A 15,044-nucleotide genomic window follows, 5' to 3' on the forward strand; every position below is an offset into this window, starting at 1 on the left:
ATCAATGCAGACACGGGCAACGAGTGCACCACCGTATTATATTGTACCTCGAGCCTAGATTACTTCGTCGACACTGTTAGAAAATAACCCCAAAGTCTTCACGCTGACAAAAAAAGAACAGGAACTTTGCAGCCGGACCTGCGGGAAATAAAGTGGAGCGAAACATTTGAGAGGGTCCTGCTGGTCACGGGCAAGTGAGCGCATGCGGAGGGCATCCCGAGGTGGGGGATGGGTCCAGCAGGCCTGCAGATTTAACACGAGTCATGATTCATGGCTTCACAGGTCACTGAAGAGAGTCAGAGCTTCTCACACACACACAAAGAGAGAGAGAGAGAGAGAGAGAGAGAGAGAGAGAGAGAGCCAACCATCGAGAACAGCAACCGCAAAGCCAACAACTCCGTGAGGTTTGCAAGTCATCTGAACTGCACATATTTTCACGAGTCAGATGACGAGAGGATGTTTTTTTGCGTCGAACGCTGAGGAACATGGAGGCCAGGACAGCAGGCCGCAGGGGTGCTTGGCCAGAAGACATTCTGCGAGGAGCGGTGAGCAGGAGGCCGCAGGAGGCCGCAGGATTGCAGAGCAAGGCCAGCGGGCGGAGGCGGGGAATTGCCCTTTTTAAGCCTTGTGGAGACACTTTTAGCCCGAGCACATGACCCAGGCAGGAGTTAAAAAATAAACCGAAGGCAGGACATAATCGGTCACTTGCCTCTACCGCTTTCCTTCAAAGAAAATGTGAATTTTACCCCTTGCTAGCTCAAGTTTCAGGAGTAAAACAAACCATGCTCTCAGTAATCTGCTGTAGATGCGTGACCGCACCGAGCGCTACATACAAAGGCTCGTCATCCTTCTCGTTGCGGCCAACTTGGGAAAGTCGCTCGACGGTAACCCGGGAGGAGCACGACGTTCGTTCTGCGGAACCCCACAGGAGACACGGCTACCAAATACTGTGACCGAATCAAACGCGCCGTCTACTTCTGCGCGGTGCTCCGACTCGACACGCCCCCGATTTATCCCTAGGTCAGCAAACGGCCGGCAGGGCAGCATTCGGAAAACGAAGCGCAAAACGAAACGGGACGGTGCACACGAGAACACGAGCGGAGGAGCGATGACCTCACCACAAATGCACACCGCCACATTCTCGAGGTGGGGTTCATCGCACCGTTACGAGTAAACAAATACCGTCTCATCTCCCGCGGAACGCCCCAGCGGTCCTGGCGTGTTTCACCAGCCACGTTGCCACGGTCCTGCTGAATGCGGTTTTCATAAGCAGCACCGTGTTACGTGGGGACGCCAGCTCGACATGCGGGGACACGCATCTTCCAGATGACACTCCGCCGTCCACGCTACGGCGTTCGCCTCGAGTTTCTTTTTGATTTTTTCAGCGACGCGAACGCGTTTTCGCGCGTCGACACACCCCCGGAGACCACCGCCGTGACGTTCCCGGCCTCTCGCGGCATCCCGAGATCCTCAAGCGGGAAAAAAAGCTCGCAGGATCGCGCATCGCCCAAAAAAATGCCAAAACCGACAAGTGGACTTCATTGCAATAAACAAAGCTTCCACAAACACTGCACTGTTCTGGAACCCTTAGAAAGTATTCTGTAACAGTCACACATTGGAAGGAAGAAAAAAAAAGAAAAAAAAAAAAAAAAAAACTGTGTCTCGGTCCATTTCTGTCAAGACGTTCTAATTCGAAGTGCGTGGAGTATCATGGAACTCAAACCCCGCCCCACTACCCGAAATGAATGCTGCCAGAGAGAAATTTTCCACGTCCTGCTGCCCCAAGGCCAAGAGCGCCAGTCTCTGCCAGCACTGTTTCTGCCTGAAGCGGAGAGGAGGAGCAGGAGGAGCAGGAGCAGGAGAGGAGAAAGACTCGTGGAGGGTGGAGAATGCCCGCCGGCCCTGTTGGTACAGTAACATAATGACAGTTCTTACTTCTAAAGGGAAACCTCTAAGTGCCTATGGAGCCAGGTAGTCAATTACACGAAGTGCTAAAGGACAAGCTGCAATTATCTTCTGATCGCCTGGAACGTTCATATCCTTCCGCGCTCCCCGCAACAAAACCGGGCCGACTTAATAACGCCGACTCACGGACGCAAACCCGAGCAGCGTTTCCCGTTTTGCTTATCTGTTTCGGTTCCCCCATCATCACAGCGAGCCGTGAACGCCCAGGCAAGACGAAGCGGGGCGAGGCCGAGCGGCAGCCCGCGGAAGAGCTCGAAACGTTCACCTGAGGCCTTCGCCTTGCGGATATCTGCTCCTCGCCTCCCTCTTGTCTTGCGACACAGAATGAGAAGGTCAGACAAGGCAAGGTACCGGGCTTGCGGTGCACGATGCCCTTGTGCAAACAGGTGTCTCTTGATTTAAAAAACTGAACACCAGAAGCCTCTTGCTGCACTGAGGACCTGAGAAACATGGATACAGATGCTACTGGCAAGTGATTCGAGAGCTATCTTCTGGTCTATTTTGACCAATATAAATGATTCTTCCTGATATTGTTGCAATGGTGCCGCACGGCTTCCGAGCTGTAGCTTTAGATGCGAGTTCGAATCCAAGTGCTCTGGTTTCCAGTTCCTTTGAAAGCCGTGAGCTAATAATAAACTAATAATAATAATATACTTATTGTTATTAACTATTAAGAATAATGATGATGGTGATGATGAATGTTCAGAGTTGAAGCCTCCCGAGAGAAGCAGCGAGGTTCAGCCGGCAGATGTTTCACTGAGGAGCAAGACCACACCTCTCCAGACGCATCTGTACATTTATTTTCCATAGTTGAGGCGCTCGCCCAACCCGGCGAGGCCTTCGGCGTGAAAGGTCATCGCACCCCCAGTTCCAGCTGCGACTATTCAGACACGACACACATCATCTCACCTGCAGCTGCAATCTCGTTTTGCATTTATATAAATTTATATAAAAGGTAAGTGTTAAAAAAACAGTTTTGCAGGGATGCATCCAGAGCCATGTTCTAAGGGTTTCACTAACACATGGAGAGGAGCACTCACAGGACCAACAGAAGACACTCGTCCACAAAGCAGCTCAAAGACCCATATTAGTAGGGGTAGACATTGTTAAGATGCTGCAATGAATCCCCTAAGAGGGAGAAAATTTGTTTTTTGGTAAATCTGTGTAACCTGGTCTCTGAGAGCCTTCACTCCAAGCAGTAAGTGCGGAAGAGTGAAGAATGCATAAAAGTGACTAAAACTATGACCTAATGCAGTTTAGGCTTTCCAGAGGGTGCGGTGGTGCAGCGGGTTGGACCGGGTCCTGCTCTCAGGTGGGTCTGGGGTTCAAGTCCTGCTTGGGGTGCCTTGCAATGGACTGGCGTCCCGTCCTGGGTGTGTCCCCTCCCCCACCAGCCTTACGCCCTGAATTGCCGGGTTAGGCTCCGGTTCCCTGCGATCCCGTATGGGACAAGCAGTTCTGAAAAGTGTGTGTGTGTGTGTGTAGTCTTTCCAGACTCACAAGAGCACTAGAGGAAATGCCTGAGATAAAATTTATTAGACAACATTTTCCGATGGTCAGATACATGCAATCCCCATATTCTTCCGCTTACCTAACTAGAACAAAAATGGTTATGTGGCCCAACTGAAAGAAAATTAAAAAAAACATTTTCAATCAGCTGTAAATACAGAGATCCGTAAACACCGAACGCTTGCGAAGCAGCGCTCAAGTAACTATCCACGTAACTATCTAGGAAGTGTTGACTTTTCCGAACGCGGACTTCGCCAACTCGGAGGAGCAAAAGGAGGAGCGCTCATCGTGAGAGCTATGTTCTTACGGATGCTGAACAATCTCAAACGGAAAAAAAAATTCCATACTCATAATTTCATACTTTTCCCAAAACTTCAAATGCGTCCTGATGCGAATAAAATGCGAAACGGCGCAAGTCACGTGAGCTCCGAGGCGAGCCAACACGGCATCTGGTCTGAGAAAGCACAGTATTCTGGGCCACATGCGCTGTAGCATCGCTGGGACGCGATTTCAGCGGAGACGTTACTGGGAGCTGAATCACAAAGGCTTAGCGGCGCAACGAAATGCAAGAGTGGCCAAATGAGGAACCCTGCCCATCGTTGGAGAAGCAGCATTCACAGGAAATTGCCCAGACATATGTGTCACTTACAAGCTACAGATATCCCTTTGTGCAGAAATGCGGAACGCTGCTGGAAAAAGCAATCGGGAGCAACAATCGCCTGGTTCTCCCTGGTTAATCATTAATAAAGCAGTTTTAGTGTTAATGCGCCGTTTTTTGATAAGCATGAACGCAGTGCTTGTACCTGCCGCAGCACTGACAAGACACCTTTATTCGTGGGGTGTTTTTACCACGCTCTTTAACTCTGTTTAGCTCTCAAAAAAAAGTTTCATTATGTCACACTGGTGTTGGAGAAACAAATTATGAGCCAGAAAGAAACCATACAGCCTGTGTATGTTCTGCTGAGCGCCCACAGCACACGGCTACCCCGAGTCACACATTTACATTTACATTTATTTATTTAGCAGATGCTTTTCTCCAAAGCGACTTCCAATGAACTCTATGTAGTGTTACCAGCCCACACACCTTGTTCACCAAGGTAACTTACACTGTTAGATACACTACTTACACTGGGTCACACATCCATACACCAGTGGAACACACTCATGTCACTCGCACGCCACGGGTGAACCTCAACGGCATGTCTTTGGACTGTGGGAGGAAACCAGAGCACCCGGAGGAAACCCACAGAGACGCGGGGAGAACATGCAAACTCCACACACACTGAGCGGGATTGAACCCATGTGCTCTCACACCCCCCAGGCGCTGTGGGACAGCAGCACTACTGAGTCACACTGCACACACCAAAACAGACCTCCCCCCGTACCGCTCTACGGAGACACGGTCCTCAAACTAGGCAATACGAACCACCCGACGAGCGTTACAAAAAACATCCTTTGCACGATTTCATTATGGGAAATTCCAAAATCAGTACACATTTTTTCCCCAAACACCGTTAGGAAGGACAAAATAAAACAACCGAGGTCCGGGAAGGGATTCAAGTCAGGCAACGAGCAACAAAGCGAGAAGTACAGTGCGGGGAGAAGAGGAGGACGCAAACAAAACTGAAGTTATTCCCGCGGCGGTCCTCGGTGCGGCCCCTTTGCCGTGTCGCAGTATTTCACTTTAAGCAGCACCGGCAGCAGAGCGTGCGGTTAAAAAACGAGCGTTGAGCCCCCTGGAAAAGGCAACCTACAGCTACCCCGCAACGAGACCCACTTCTGGAATCAAGGGCCTCCTTTTAAGGTACTGGTGTAGCAGACAATCTATATTTCTTGTATTACGTATTGTCGAAAGCAGCAGATCCCTCGACTCCAAAGAACGTTTTCAAAGTCAAGACCTAAAGCTGCCTAAGACTTTATCTTAATGATTATCCACATGTCAGAAATTCCTTCGAGGATCCGGACGGAGCAGGAGGCGGAGCACTTTGCGCATGGCAACGAAAGAACGGGGGAAAGTCGATTTCGCATCCAAAGGCGGTTCTCTGCTGTGAGAATGCGTGCCTCACGCGTTCCCACATCGTCGGAGAGTCCAGGAATTGGGGATCGTAGGAAACGAACGCCTGCGTCAAGGTCGTTCGGAAAGCACCGGCCGAAAAAAGGAGTGTATAGCATCCGTATATTTCCAACGTTCTCTAAAGCAGGAAACTACCGGAAATTAAACAGCAGATTTCATTAAATCGCATTAATTTGATGCCAGTAAAACGGTGGAACAGTATTGCCATTTTTTTGGAACGCGAATCGAACGGTTACGCTGCACGGAATGTGAGAGGCACACAAAACGGGGAGAGGAAGAAACAGTTCTATTTGAAGACTGGAACGAACGAGAGTTAACGGTGAAATCGAAAGGGCATCCCAAAACCCCTTTGTCTGCTCACGCCGCAGGACACACTAGACATTTCGGAGTAATTCCGGTTGTTTTCACCTGTGAAGGTTTTCACTCAAAATATTCTGCATGTTCAACCTCATTTGGTACTCAGGCTAAAACCTACTGGCTGTAAAACCATGCCTGTTAATAACTGAAATGTGGCAGTAGTCCGCAACGGCTCAAAGAAATTAAAAATGTGTGCTGGAACTCGGGATCCTTTAAAATACCAGGACTGGCATGGGAAGCGCTACAGAGACTCAGCACACCCCTCAAATTCCAGCGCTTCTAGTCTTAACAACAACAAACCCAAGGCTATAATGTAATAATAGGGAATAGAAAAAAAAAACAAAAAACAATTACTAACCCAACACTACAGACCCATGAGATTTTGTGTGTCCTTTAAAAGAAGTTATGTGATTTTTTTTTTTTTTTCCTCCATCTCCATATTTCCCAGATAATTAGAATTACTCATAAAAGGGAGTATTGCACTCCAGTCCTCTGACTTGATACACCCCCGACAATCTGCTAATTGTACTCTGTATTGTACAATTAATACTAGACTGAGAATGTATCATCGTAGTTACCATGCATACAAGCGGTAATTTATTATAAGATAGAAAGCGCTTCCAATTATATGCGGGGGTGCAAATTCACGTGGCACATCCTGTGAAGCACCTGGACACATCATCACTAATGTCACATGGGCTCGGGGTCTGTTTTGGGTCTTTCAGCCAGACATCGCCACCCAAGCTACTCAACTAAAGTTGACGAGACCCCAGCTACCTGGAACCCACAGCTCACCGCTCCTGATGCCCAGAGCCTCAGTAACAGCTTTCATAGCCTCCGTCCTCTGAGATCCTGCAACACCCGACATGCTGCGGCCCTAAACACCGAATTCTCTGAGGAACTACAGCGAACGTGAAAACGTTACCGAACAAGGTTCACAGTCAGAATACGTCCTATGAATGAACAACGTTAGCCATGTATGGTAAATTGCAGGTATGTGATTGGATCTCTTTTGATATGTAGAACTCCAGGTGATAAAGGAGGGAACCAGCACATCGTTGCAAAGCAGAGCCTGATTTTTCCGCATGTGAAAGTGTCTTCTTCAATGACTACTTCTGTTTTCAAAGTGTATTAAACTAAATAACTGATAATATTTTGACCTTCAATATTTCTGTAATGAGCCAGGGTTTCATTTGTATACATCAACTTTTATGAACATTTTTACTAGGGCACCTTTCTGGGACATATAATGTAAAAGCAATGTAGAAAAACAGTGGAATTAACATTCCCAGGAGGGGTAATTCCTTCTGAAGTTAAACCCCACTATTACTATTTACCACTTCAGGGTGAAAACTTCAGGTGAAATACTGGAAAGAAATACTAAAGTCAGGTTAATCCCACTTGAGAAGAAAAATGTTTCCATTAAAACAAGGCTTGTTCTCGAGTGACGATGGCAAGAATTTTAAGAAGCGACCCAGGACCACGTCACAGACCTTTTTTGGACTATGCCAAGACACTTCTAGCAGTGATGCATCAGCTATGAAGAGAAGCGCAATTGTTTGCTAGTTATGTCATACAATTCTTCACAAAAAAAAAACTTTTTAAAATGATATGAAGGCAAAGTCAAAGCAAGCCATCATTACATTATACTTATTCATTTGGCTGACGATTTCTCCGAAGCAACTCACAATACTAAGGTACTTACAATTATTTACCTGTTTAGCTGGGTAATTGCACACTAGCAACGCATATTCGGCGCCGTGCCGCCGTGCGAAGAGCGTTCTATAAAAATAAATTGAATTTAACTGAACTGAATATTGCCAGTAAAGCAGAATTCAGTTACATTTAAAACAACTTCACTGGAGAAAGACTGACTGGGTCTCTGCTGAAACAACACACTGGTCAAACAGTGGGAAAATGAACATGTCAGCATCCGCGGAGAAGAATGGGATCCTGGCTGATCTCGGTGACGTCGAGCAATGTCATCTTCGCAGCTGCGGCCTCTTCGCTTCTCGCGTTTGGGGCGAAGGAGAAAACAAACGTACCACGGTGCATCTTCACCCTCTTCATCCTCGGCTCACGTAACCTTCAGATCCAACTTTCGCACGCGAGATACAGGGCTCTATCTGAGAGGAAAGGGCGAGCTGCCAAGAACACCATAATGCAGGAGAATTTTAAACATCTCAGACATGAAGGGGAGGAAGTTACTCCAGCTATTCTTATGAATAGAAAATGCTGCATTTCTCCCATATATTAAGAGTTTTCCTTCACCCATCTTGGTTATTGCAATTTTCAGTCACTCATTTGAGGGTACATATTTTTGAGGGGGTCGAACATGAAGGATGAGGACTCGTTTGCCATGTTGTTGATGTTCTCAGCAGAAGGAGAAGCACCGGGCGGGCGGGAGACAAGCGGCAGGGCTGGAAGAATCAAGAAGCTCCGTTTTATGATCTCCCGTGTTCTTCTCAATGTTCGGAAGAACAAGAAGGAGGAGGAGGAGAAGAACTCGCCATGATGATGATCCGATCGATCTGTCCCGTGTTTCGGCTGGACGGGTGTCGTCCCCCCCCCCCCCCCCCCCCCCCGGCCCGCCATACAACACAGCACAAAAGTGCTCGCAAAACACGCACCGCGCGAACCACAGCGAGGACGAAGCGCACGAAGGAGCGCAGTTACCTAGACAACAAAAAAAAGCGCACAACGACGGGAGAGTGAGTCCGTAAAAAAAAAAAAAAAAAAGCGGACTGAACGAAATGGAGCGCGAGCGACGTGATTTTTACACTTGTGAAAAAGAGTATTTCCCCGGCGCCGTGTGTTTTTACGAGGAGAGGTTTTGAGCGCGAATGACGGAAAAAGAGCGGTTTTGGAGAGTTCTTACCTGGACAGCTCGGCAACAGTTAGCAGCGCTCACTTTGCTCCCTCAGAGACATACATAGCCCTGCCTGCGCGCTCCCGTCACTCTTCGCGTGGGACAAAGAGACTGAGCGCTCGAGAGCGGAGACCCTCCAGTCCAGCTCGCCTCGGCCACCCTGCTCGCAGCAGCGACTGAGCGCGACGATGACTGACAGCGTGATGACTGAGCGATGCGACTCGTCTCGCAGGGAAACCGGGCGCGCGCTCGCCGTTCCCCAGCCAACTGCCGTCCGAGGCCGACTTCGCGGAGCTCGTGTCACTGGGCGGGTCTTCGTCCCTGCGGGCGACGAGGAGCAACAGCCATGTTGGGAAGTGCAGCGCGCGCGGTCACCGCGAGCTCGGGCGCGCGAGCGCACACTCGCACCGCACAGCACAGCAGCGCACGTGCGGCGGCAGCGCAGCGGCGGGCGACGAGTCGGGGAAACGCGGGGCCGCTGCTTCAGCACGTTGCAGTGGCGCGTAGTGGACCGTAACTTTAAATACGTAGAGATCATACAGTTTTTCCCATTATTACAGAAAAAAGGAAAACGCACCGCGGGTGGTGAATTATAGTTGCTGAAGCAACCGAAAATCATCATGTGTTTGGGCTCGGTCCCGGCGGCCGCTGTTGTGAACTAAGTTAGGCTACAGAGGAGCAGTGGAGGAACAGTGACTTTCACAAGACAAGGGTGTAGTGAGTGAACATCGTGTTCGTGTCACACCGTTAAAGAAGGGTGCCGTGGGAAAAAAAAATATATAGAAGCACAGGAAGCTGCACGCGTTTATTTATCATACACACACAGTCATACAAATAGTATGAAGCCACTGACTGAGGAGAAGTAGGCTGCCGGACCTATTTTTGGATATTGTGGACCTCTTCTGGCAATAGGAAGTACTGTATTGCACGTCCAGCTTTGTTTCTGGTCTTTTATCTCGCGTTCCGTGTAACTGAAACTCTTATTCCTGAGTGTGCAACTGTCATCGACGTATAGTATACAAAACACCAGGGTAAATACAGAAGACATCTAAGATGTCCTTGTATGCATTCTTTATAAAAAAAAACATATATTCCCAATACTCCCATTAAGTACAACTACTGGAGGAGTAAAAGTGGCGAAACTTGGGACAAGAAGCTGTGCGGTGGCTCCGTACAACGAAGAAACTAACGTTTCACCCCTTTGTTTAGTCTGATTTCACTTTTTGTTTATCTATTTTATAATAAAACACACACACACGAGCTGTATATGCGCACCCAGCCGATAGATGTCAGTAATACACACCGAAACGAGAGGTTGTGGGGCGGCTTTTATTCGGCCGAACACAGAAGAGACGCGCGGTTGCCATGGAGACCGAAGTTGAGCCAAAGGTAAGCGGTGAGAATATGAGGAACGATGCGCATCCTTATAGGCAGTATGGCTCAACAGTCGCCACTGGATAAGTTTCTGGAGATGGAGCATTGTCTTTATTTGCAGACATTTATATTTGTTTTAATTACCTTGGCGCGTGACGTTAAGAATATTGAATAAACGTGTTTTTAATTATAACGTGCGAATTTTTATAGACTCTAATCTCATCTAATCTAATCTAATTTTTCTAAATCGAAGAATCTGTGTTCTCACCGTGAAGGGCTTTGAGATTTGGGCCTTTTTTTTTTTTTTTTTTTTGGCAGGGGAGCGTTATTTCACGTCCAAGTCAAGCTTTCGGCGCCATGCAGTTTAATTTATGTGAACTCTTGCAACGTTTTGCTTTTGTTGAAATGAAAGAATTTTTGCCAAGTGTTAATATTTATTGGAATTTTTTTTTTTTTTTTTTTTAGAAAATAATACCAAGGGATTATAAAGAAGTGAAATCAAAAATGAGGGATGACACAGGTGCGGTTGTTTGGCACTTTTTTGCATTCCCTTCAGTGTCTGCCAGGCATCTTTAGTGCTGTAAGTATTGTATTGTAAGTCTCATCGAAGAGCATCCACCTCCACTTGATGTGACTCAATGGACCATCAGTTGTTTTTGACTCTACCTGTGCACAAGTCAGGCCTTTCAGTGCCTAGTGTCAGTAATCCCCAAAGGTCAGCTGTGTATCTCACACACACACATCATCTGAAACCACTTGTCCCATAGAGGGTCATGGGGAGCCAGAGCCTAACCTGGTAACATAGGGTGAAAAGCTGGAGAGGGAGGGGACACACCCAGGACAGGACACCCGTCTGTCACAAGGCACCCCCAGCAGGACTTGAACCCCAGCCCCACCGGAGAGCAAGACCCGGTCCAACCCACTGCACCACCACACTCCCTACCGTGTTTCTCTAAGCAGTAAAAAAGCTTTTGGTTTCGGGGCGGGGTGGGGGTGGGTTGGTTTTCTACGGCCAGTGCTGAGGTTAAATAAATGAAAAAAGAGGTGAGGGAAAATGCCTCCGGTCCATGTCACACCGCAGTGCACGTGAGCACATTTGCAGTTGCTCTCCAAGCCTGGCACACCGTGGGAGACGTGAAGGGAATATTAACGTGATGTCTGCAGCCTGCCGCTGGCCCAGCCTGCCAAGGGGAAAAGAGGAGGAAACAAGCAGAGCACAAAGAAGTACATAACAGGCTTTGTGTCACTACAAAAGAGGTTTTGTAAGTTGGAAGACTCAATGGTGAAGTAAGTGTTACTGGTGGGGGCCTGGGGGACATGGGACCGCAGAGGCGAAACAAAAAACACTATATCAAGTAAAGGAGCTCGAGCTGATGAACTGGTTGCCACCTTATGCGAAAAGTTTACTGTCTCCCATCAAAGATTTGTTACATATGAGCTAAACCTTGACAGGCTCATACTTTACATACCTTACAGCCTAACCTCCAAATTCTTACTGTGGTTATCCAACATGTGGCAACATAACTTTTCAATGAGTATATTGTGACTTCGGGATATATCATCCGGACAACAAATAAGAGATAATAATTGCTGAATATTCTCTGCAGATATTTCCAGGAAAAATATTTTCACCAAGTTTATGTGTGAATCAGGTGATTGCTTTTTTCACGCACATATAAAAGAAGTCTGCAGTATCCCTGAACAAAGCACATGCCACTTTATAGAAATAACATACTCAGAACAGTTATTTAACTTATTACTGCTCCTATTACTAGCTAGCTGTCTAGTGCCTACTGTTTGTAGTTTCCAGTGTCTGTGTAATTGTTCTAGTTACAGTTAAATTACATGTCCCGTGTAGTCTTTTGTATTTATTATATTTGTATTTTTATTTACTTACTTACAACTATATTTTACATTCTTTGTGTATCGTATATATTGTGTATGTTATCACCAGACTCTGGCCTGCGCTGTACTGTCTTGTCTTGTTTCTGCACTCGTCTGTTGTATTTATCTTTTTTACAAAATGCACCGTATGTTTTGTGTGGCACAGAGGTCCAGAGAGAAACGGAATTTCGTTCTCCTGTAGACCAATGTGTAACTGACATGTAGGCGGAATGACAATAAAGTTGACTTTGACTTTGAAAATACACGTTTTAGATATAAACATTAATATTAAATGCATTTTTAATCTACCGAAACTTCTCCATTTCAATAATGTCTTAATGTAAAATATTTAAAGGAAGATGGTCTTTTTAGCTCATTAACAGAGAAAAAAAAATCATTATCCAAAGGCAAAATTAAAGTATCACCAAAGGAAATGGTTTATTATGGTACATGTAGAGATACAGCAAATCAAACAAATATGTTAACACATTGCCCTTGGGTTTTGTGAGTCTTTTTCTGATTGTAATTTAGTCACAGCACCCAAGATAGGTTCTAGGAGTGGTGTTATAGTAAAAAAAATTAATGATTTAGTTTAGTGCTTACTTTCAGTGCTGTCTCTTCTTACCATTTTAAAAATAAAAATATAGCTCCGTAGCCTTCGTTTTGTAACTAAAAATAACCACATAGCCTTCAATAACAAAGGCGACGAAACTGTTTTGGCAGCATTACTGGTGACATCCACATTCCTTTTAACTGTGCAAAATGCTTTCATGCGGTGAATACAGTATTTACTGGTCAAGACTCTTGGATTCCTGGGTTATTTATGAGGTCCTTGTCTGGACAAGCAGCAAGTCAGCATTTTCATGAACAAAGTCTAGTCCTTCAGTTCCTGAAAGCTTTCATGATGGCAGGCTTTTATCAGACATTATTCAGTCCTTGAACCGCTGTATTACACATCAAACAGGGCTTTGACACATATACATACAAGATCCCTTGGGGTGTCGCTGTGATCCGGTTCAAGAGGACGCCGGATGCACCACCTCCAATCCTCTTTGGTAACCGTGCATCCGGAGCTGACATTAATTTGAGGATGCATGCTTTATTAGGGGTGGTAGTGTATTGCATCGCCATGAAGTGAAACATGGCCTGTGCTGTGTGATGGCATTTTTCCCTTTGTTTGTTAGGAACATGGTATGCCTCCAGAGGTCCTCATTGTGTGGTGGTATAGCGGCATTTTACAGATTTAGAGGTATCTGTCACATTATTCCGTGTTATTAAAGGTTTTGATTGCGGGATGGGTTGCTCAGATAACATTCAAAAAATTTTTCCAGTATATTTGGAACAATATAACACGACCTTTACAATTATTTCTCACTGACCTGTCTTTATTCTATAAAAGTGTGTTTTGATCTCTTCTGGTTGTATTGTCTGTACTATTTAAGTGTAGTAGCAGTTGAGTTCCACTAGGAATGTTCTTGTGATGACTTTAATTTCACTATTTTCTCCATAGACCGAGGGGGTGCGGTGGCGCAGTGGGTTGGACCGCAGTCCTGCTCTCCGATGGGTCTGGGGTTCAGGTCCCGCTTGGGGTGCCTTGCGGCGGACTGGCGTCCCGTCCTGGGTGTGTCCCTTTCCCCCTCCGGCCTTACGCCTTGTGTTGCCGGGTAGGCTCCGGTTCCCCGTGACCCCGTATGGGACAAGCGGTTCTGAAAATGTGTGTGTGTGTGTGTGTGTGTGTATTTTCTCCATATGTACTCTCCTCCAGACAATAACTTGCTGTTGCCTGTATGTGGCAGCAAACTCTCAATAATGGACCATGTGGTCTAGAACAAGAACCCGAACGAGAAATGAGGTAGGTGTACACACGAAATGGTTCCCCCTCTGTTCAGAAATAGAAGAGATGAAGGTGCAAAATACACATTTAAAGTAAATTATCATACCATATCTAAGTTTAAATCAAGTAATGAAATAAGAACAAAAATTCCCCCTCTTCAAGGATATACGCTGCCTGATGATGCTTTCAGCCCATGGAGTGAAAAGAAGCAGGCATCTGTCCTCACGTACAGCAGAAGAGGCTGTGCGTCTATCTGTGTTCACCCATCCTGAGTGGCCTGCGTTGAATCGGAGAATAAATCCTGAATAATTTACTCTGAAAAAGAAACACTCGGAAGAAAACAAAGTAAAAGCCGTCTAAATAAAAAGTCATTGTTTTGTCACAATCCATTGTGAAATGAGTGTGAAATGACTGTGAATGATGAATGAAAAGTTGCCTCTCCCTTTCACCTTTCCCTAAAATAATAAATGGCATTACAGCAACAAAGCTTTCTATGTAGCAAGAGAGTCTTCAAGAAACAATATAAAACCGCTACGTACGCAAGAAGCCTTTATTGTATGCTGTCACCAATATGAGTTTGTACGTCGCTTTGGAGAAAAGCATCTGCTAAATGAAAAAATGTAAATGAAAAGAATATTCAAACAGTAGGGGTGCGGTGGCGCAGTGGGTTGAACCGCAGTCCTGCTCTCCTGTGGGTCTGGGGTTCGAGTCCCGCTTGGGGTGCCTTGCGACGGACTGGCGTCCCGTCCTGGGTGTGTCCCCTCCCCCTCCGGCCTTACGCCCTGTGTTACCGGGTAGGCTCTGGTTCCCCGTGACCCCGTATGGGACAAGCGGTTCTGAAAATGTGTGTGTGTGTGTGTATTCAAACAGTATTATTACTAATGTTGTCATTACTAATTTGAGGCAGTGCTGACATTTTAATGTAAAATAGCTTATACTGTTTCACCCATTGATACAGCTCTGTACAGTATATTAAAAGATTTCACAATAAGAACGATGAACTGGCGTTCTAGAGCGTACCATAGCTATGGCCTTGCACCCAGTGCTTCCAGGATGGGCTCTGGACCTGATACTACAGGAACACGATGGAGCAAGTGCTGAGCCGGCAACGTCTGTGTTGTAACATTTGTCTTTGTCCCAATTCACTATATTACGACCCCTACCTACCTTTAAAGCCT

At 46.4% G+C, this 15,044-nt stretch overlaps 1 protein-coding gene across 4 annotated transcripts in view; it reads right to left on the reverse strand.

The window, feature by feature from the left end:
- akap13 (A-kinase anchoring protein 13) overlaps nucleotides 1-9,136 on the reverse strand; it is an 83,765-nt gene extending 74,629 nt beyond the window's left edge. The window contains exon 1 of one of the 4 annotated variants that reach the window (XM_029256240.1): nucleotides 8,784-9,136. Coding sequence is in view for 1 of the 4 variants with exons in the window: in XM_018763531.2 (XP_018619047.2) it covers nucleotides 1,737-1,920 (184 nt within the window). In the remaining 3 variants the exon portion in view is untranslated. The other 3 variants (XM_018763531.2, XM_029256243.1, XM_029256242.1) reach the window with 3 other exon arrangements.
- Between the last annotated feature and the right edge of the window lie 5,908 nt (nucleotides 9,137-15,044).

The sequence above is a fragment of the Scleropages formosus genome, chromosome 11 (genome assembly GCF_900964775.1).
Source record: "Scleropages formosus chromosome 11, fSclFor1.1, whole genome shotgun sequence".
NCBI lineage: Eukaryota > Metazoa > Chordata > Actinopteri > Osteoglossiformes > Osteoglossidae > Scleropages > Scleropages formosus.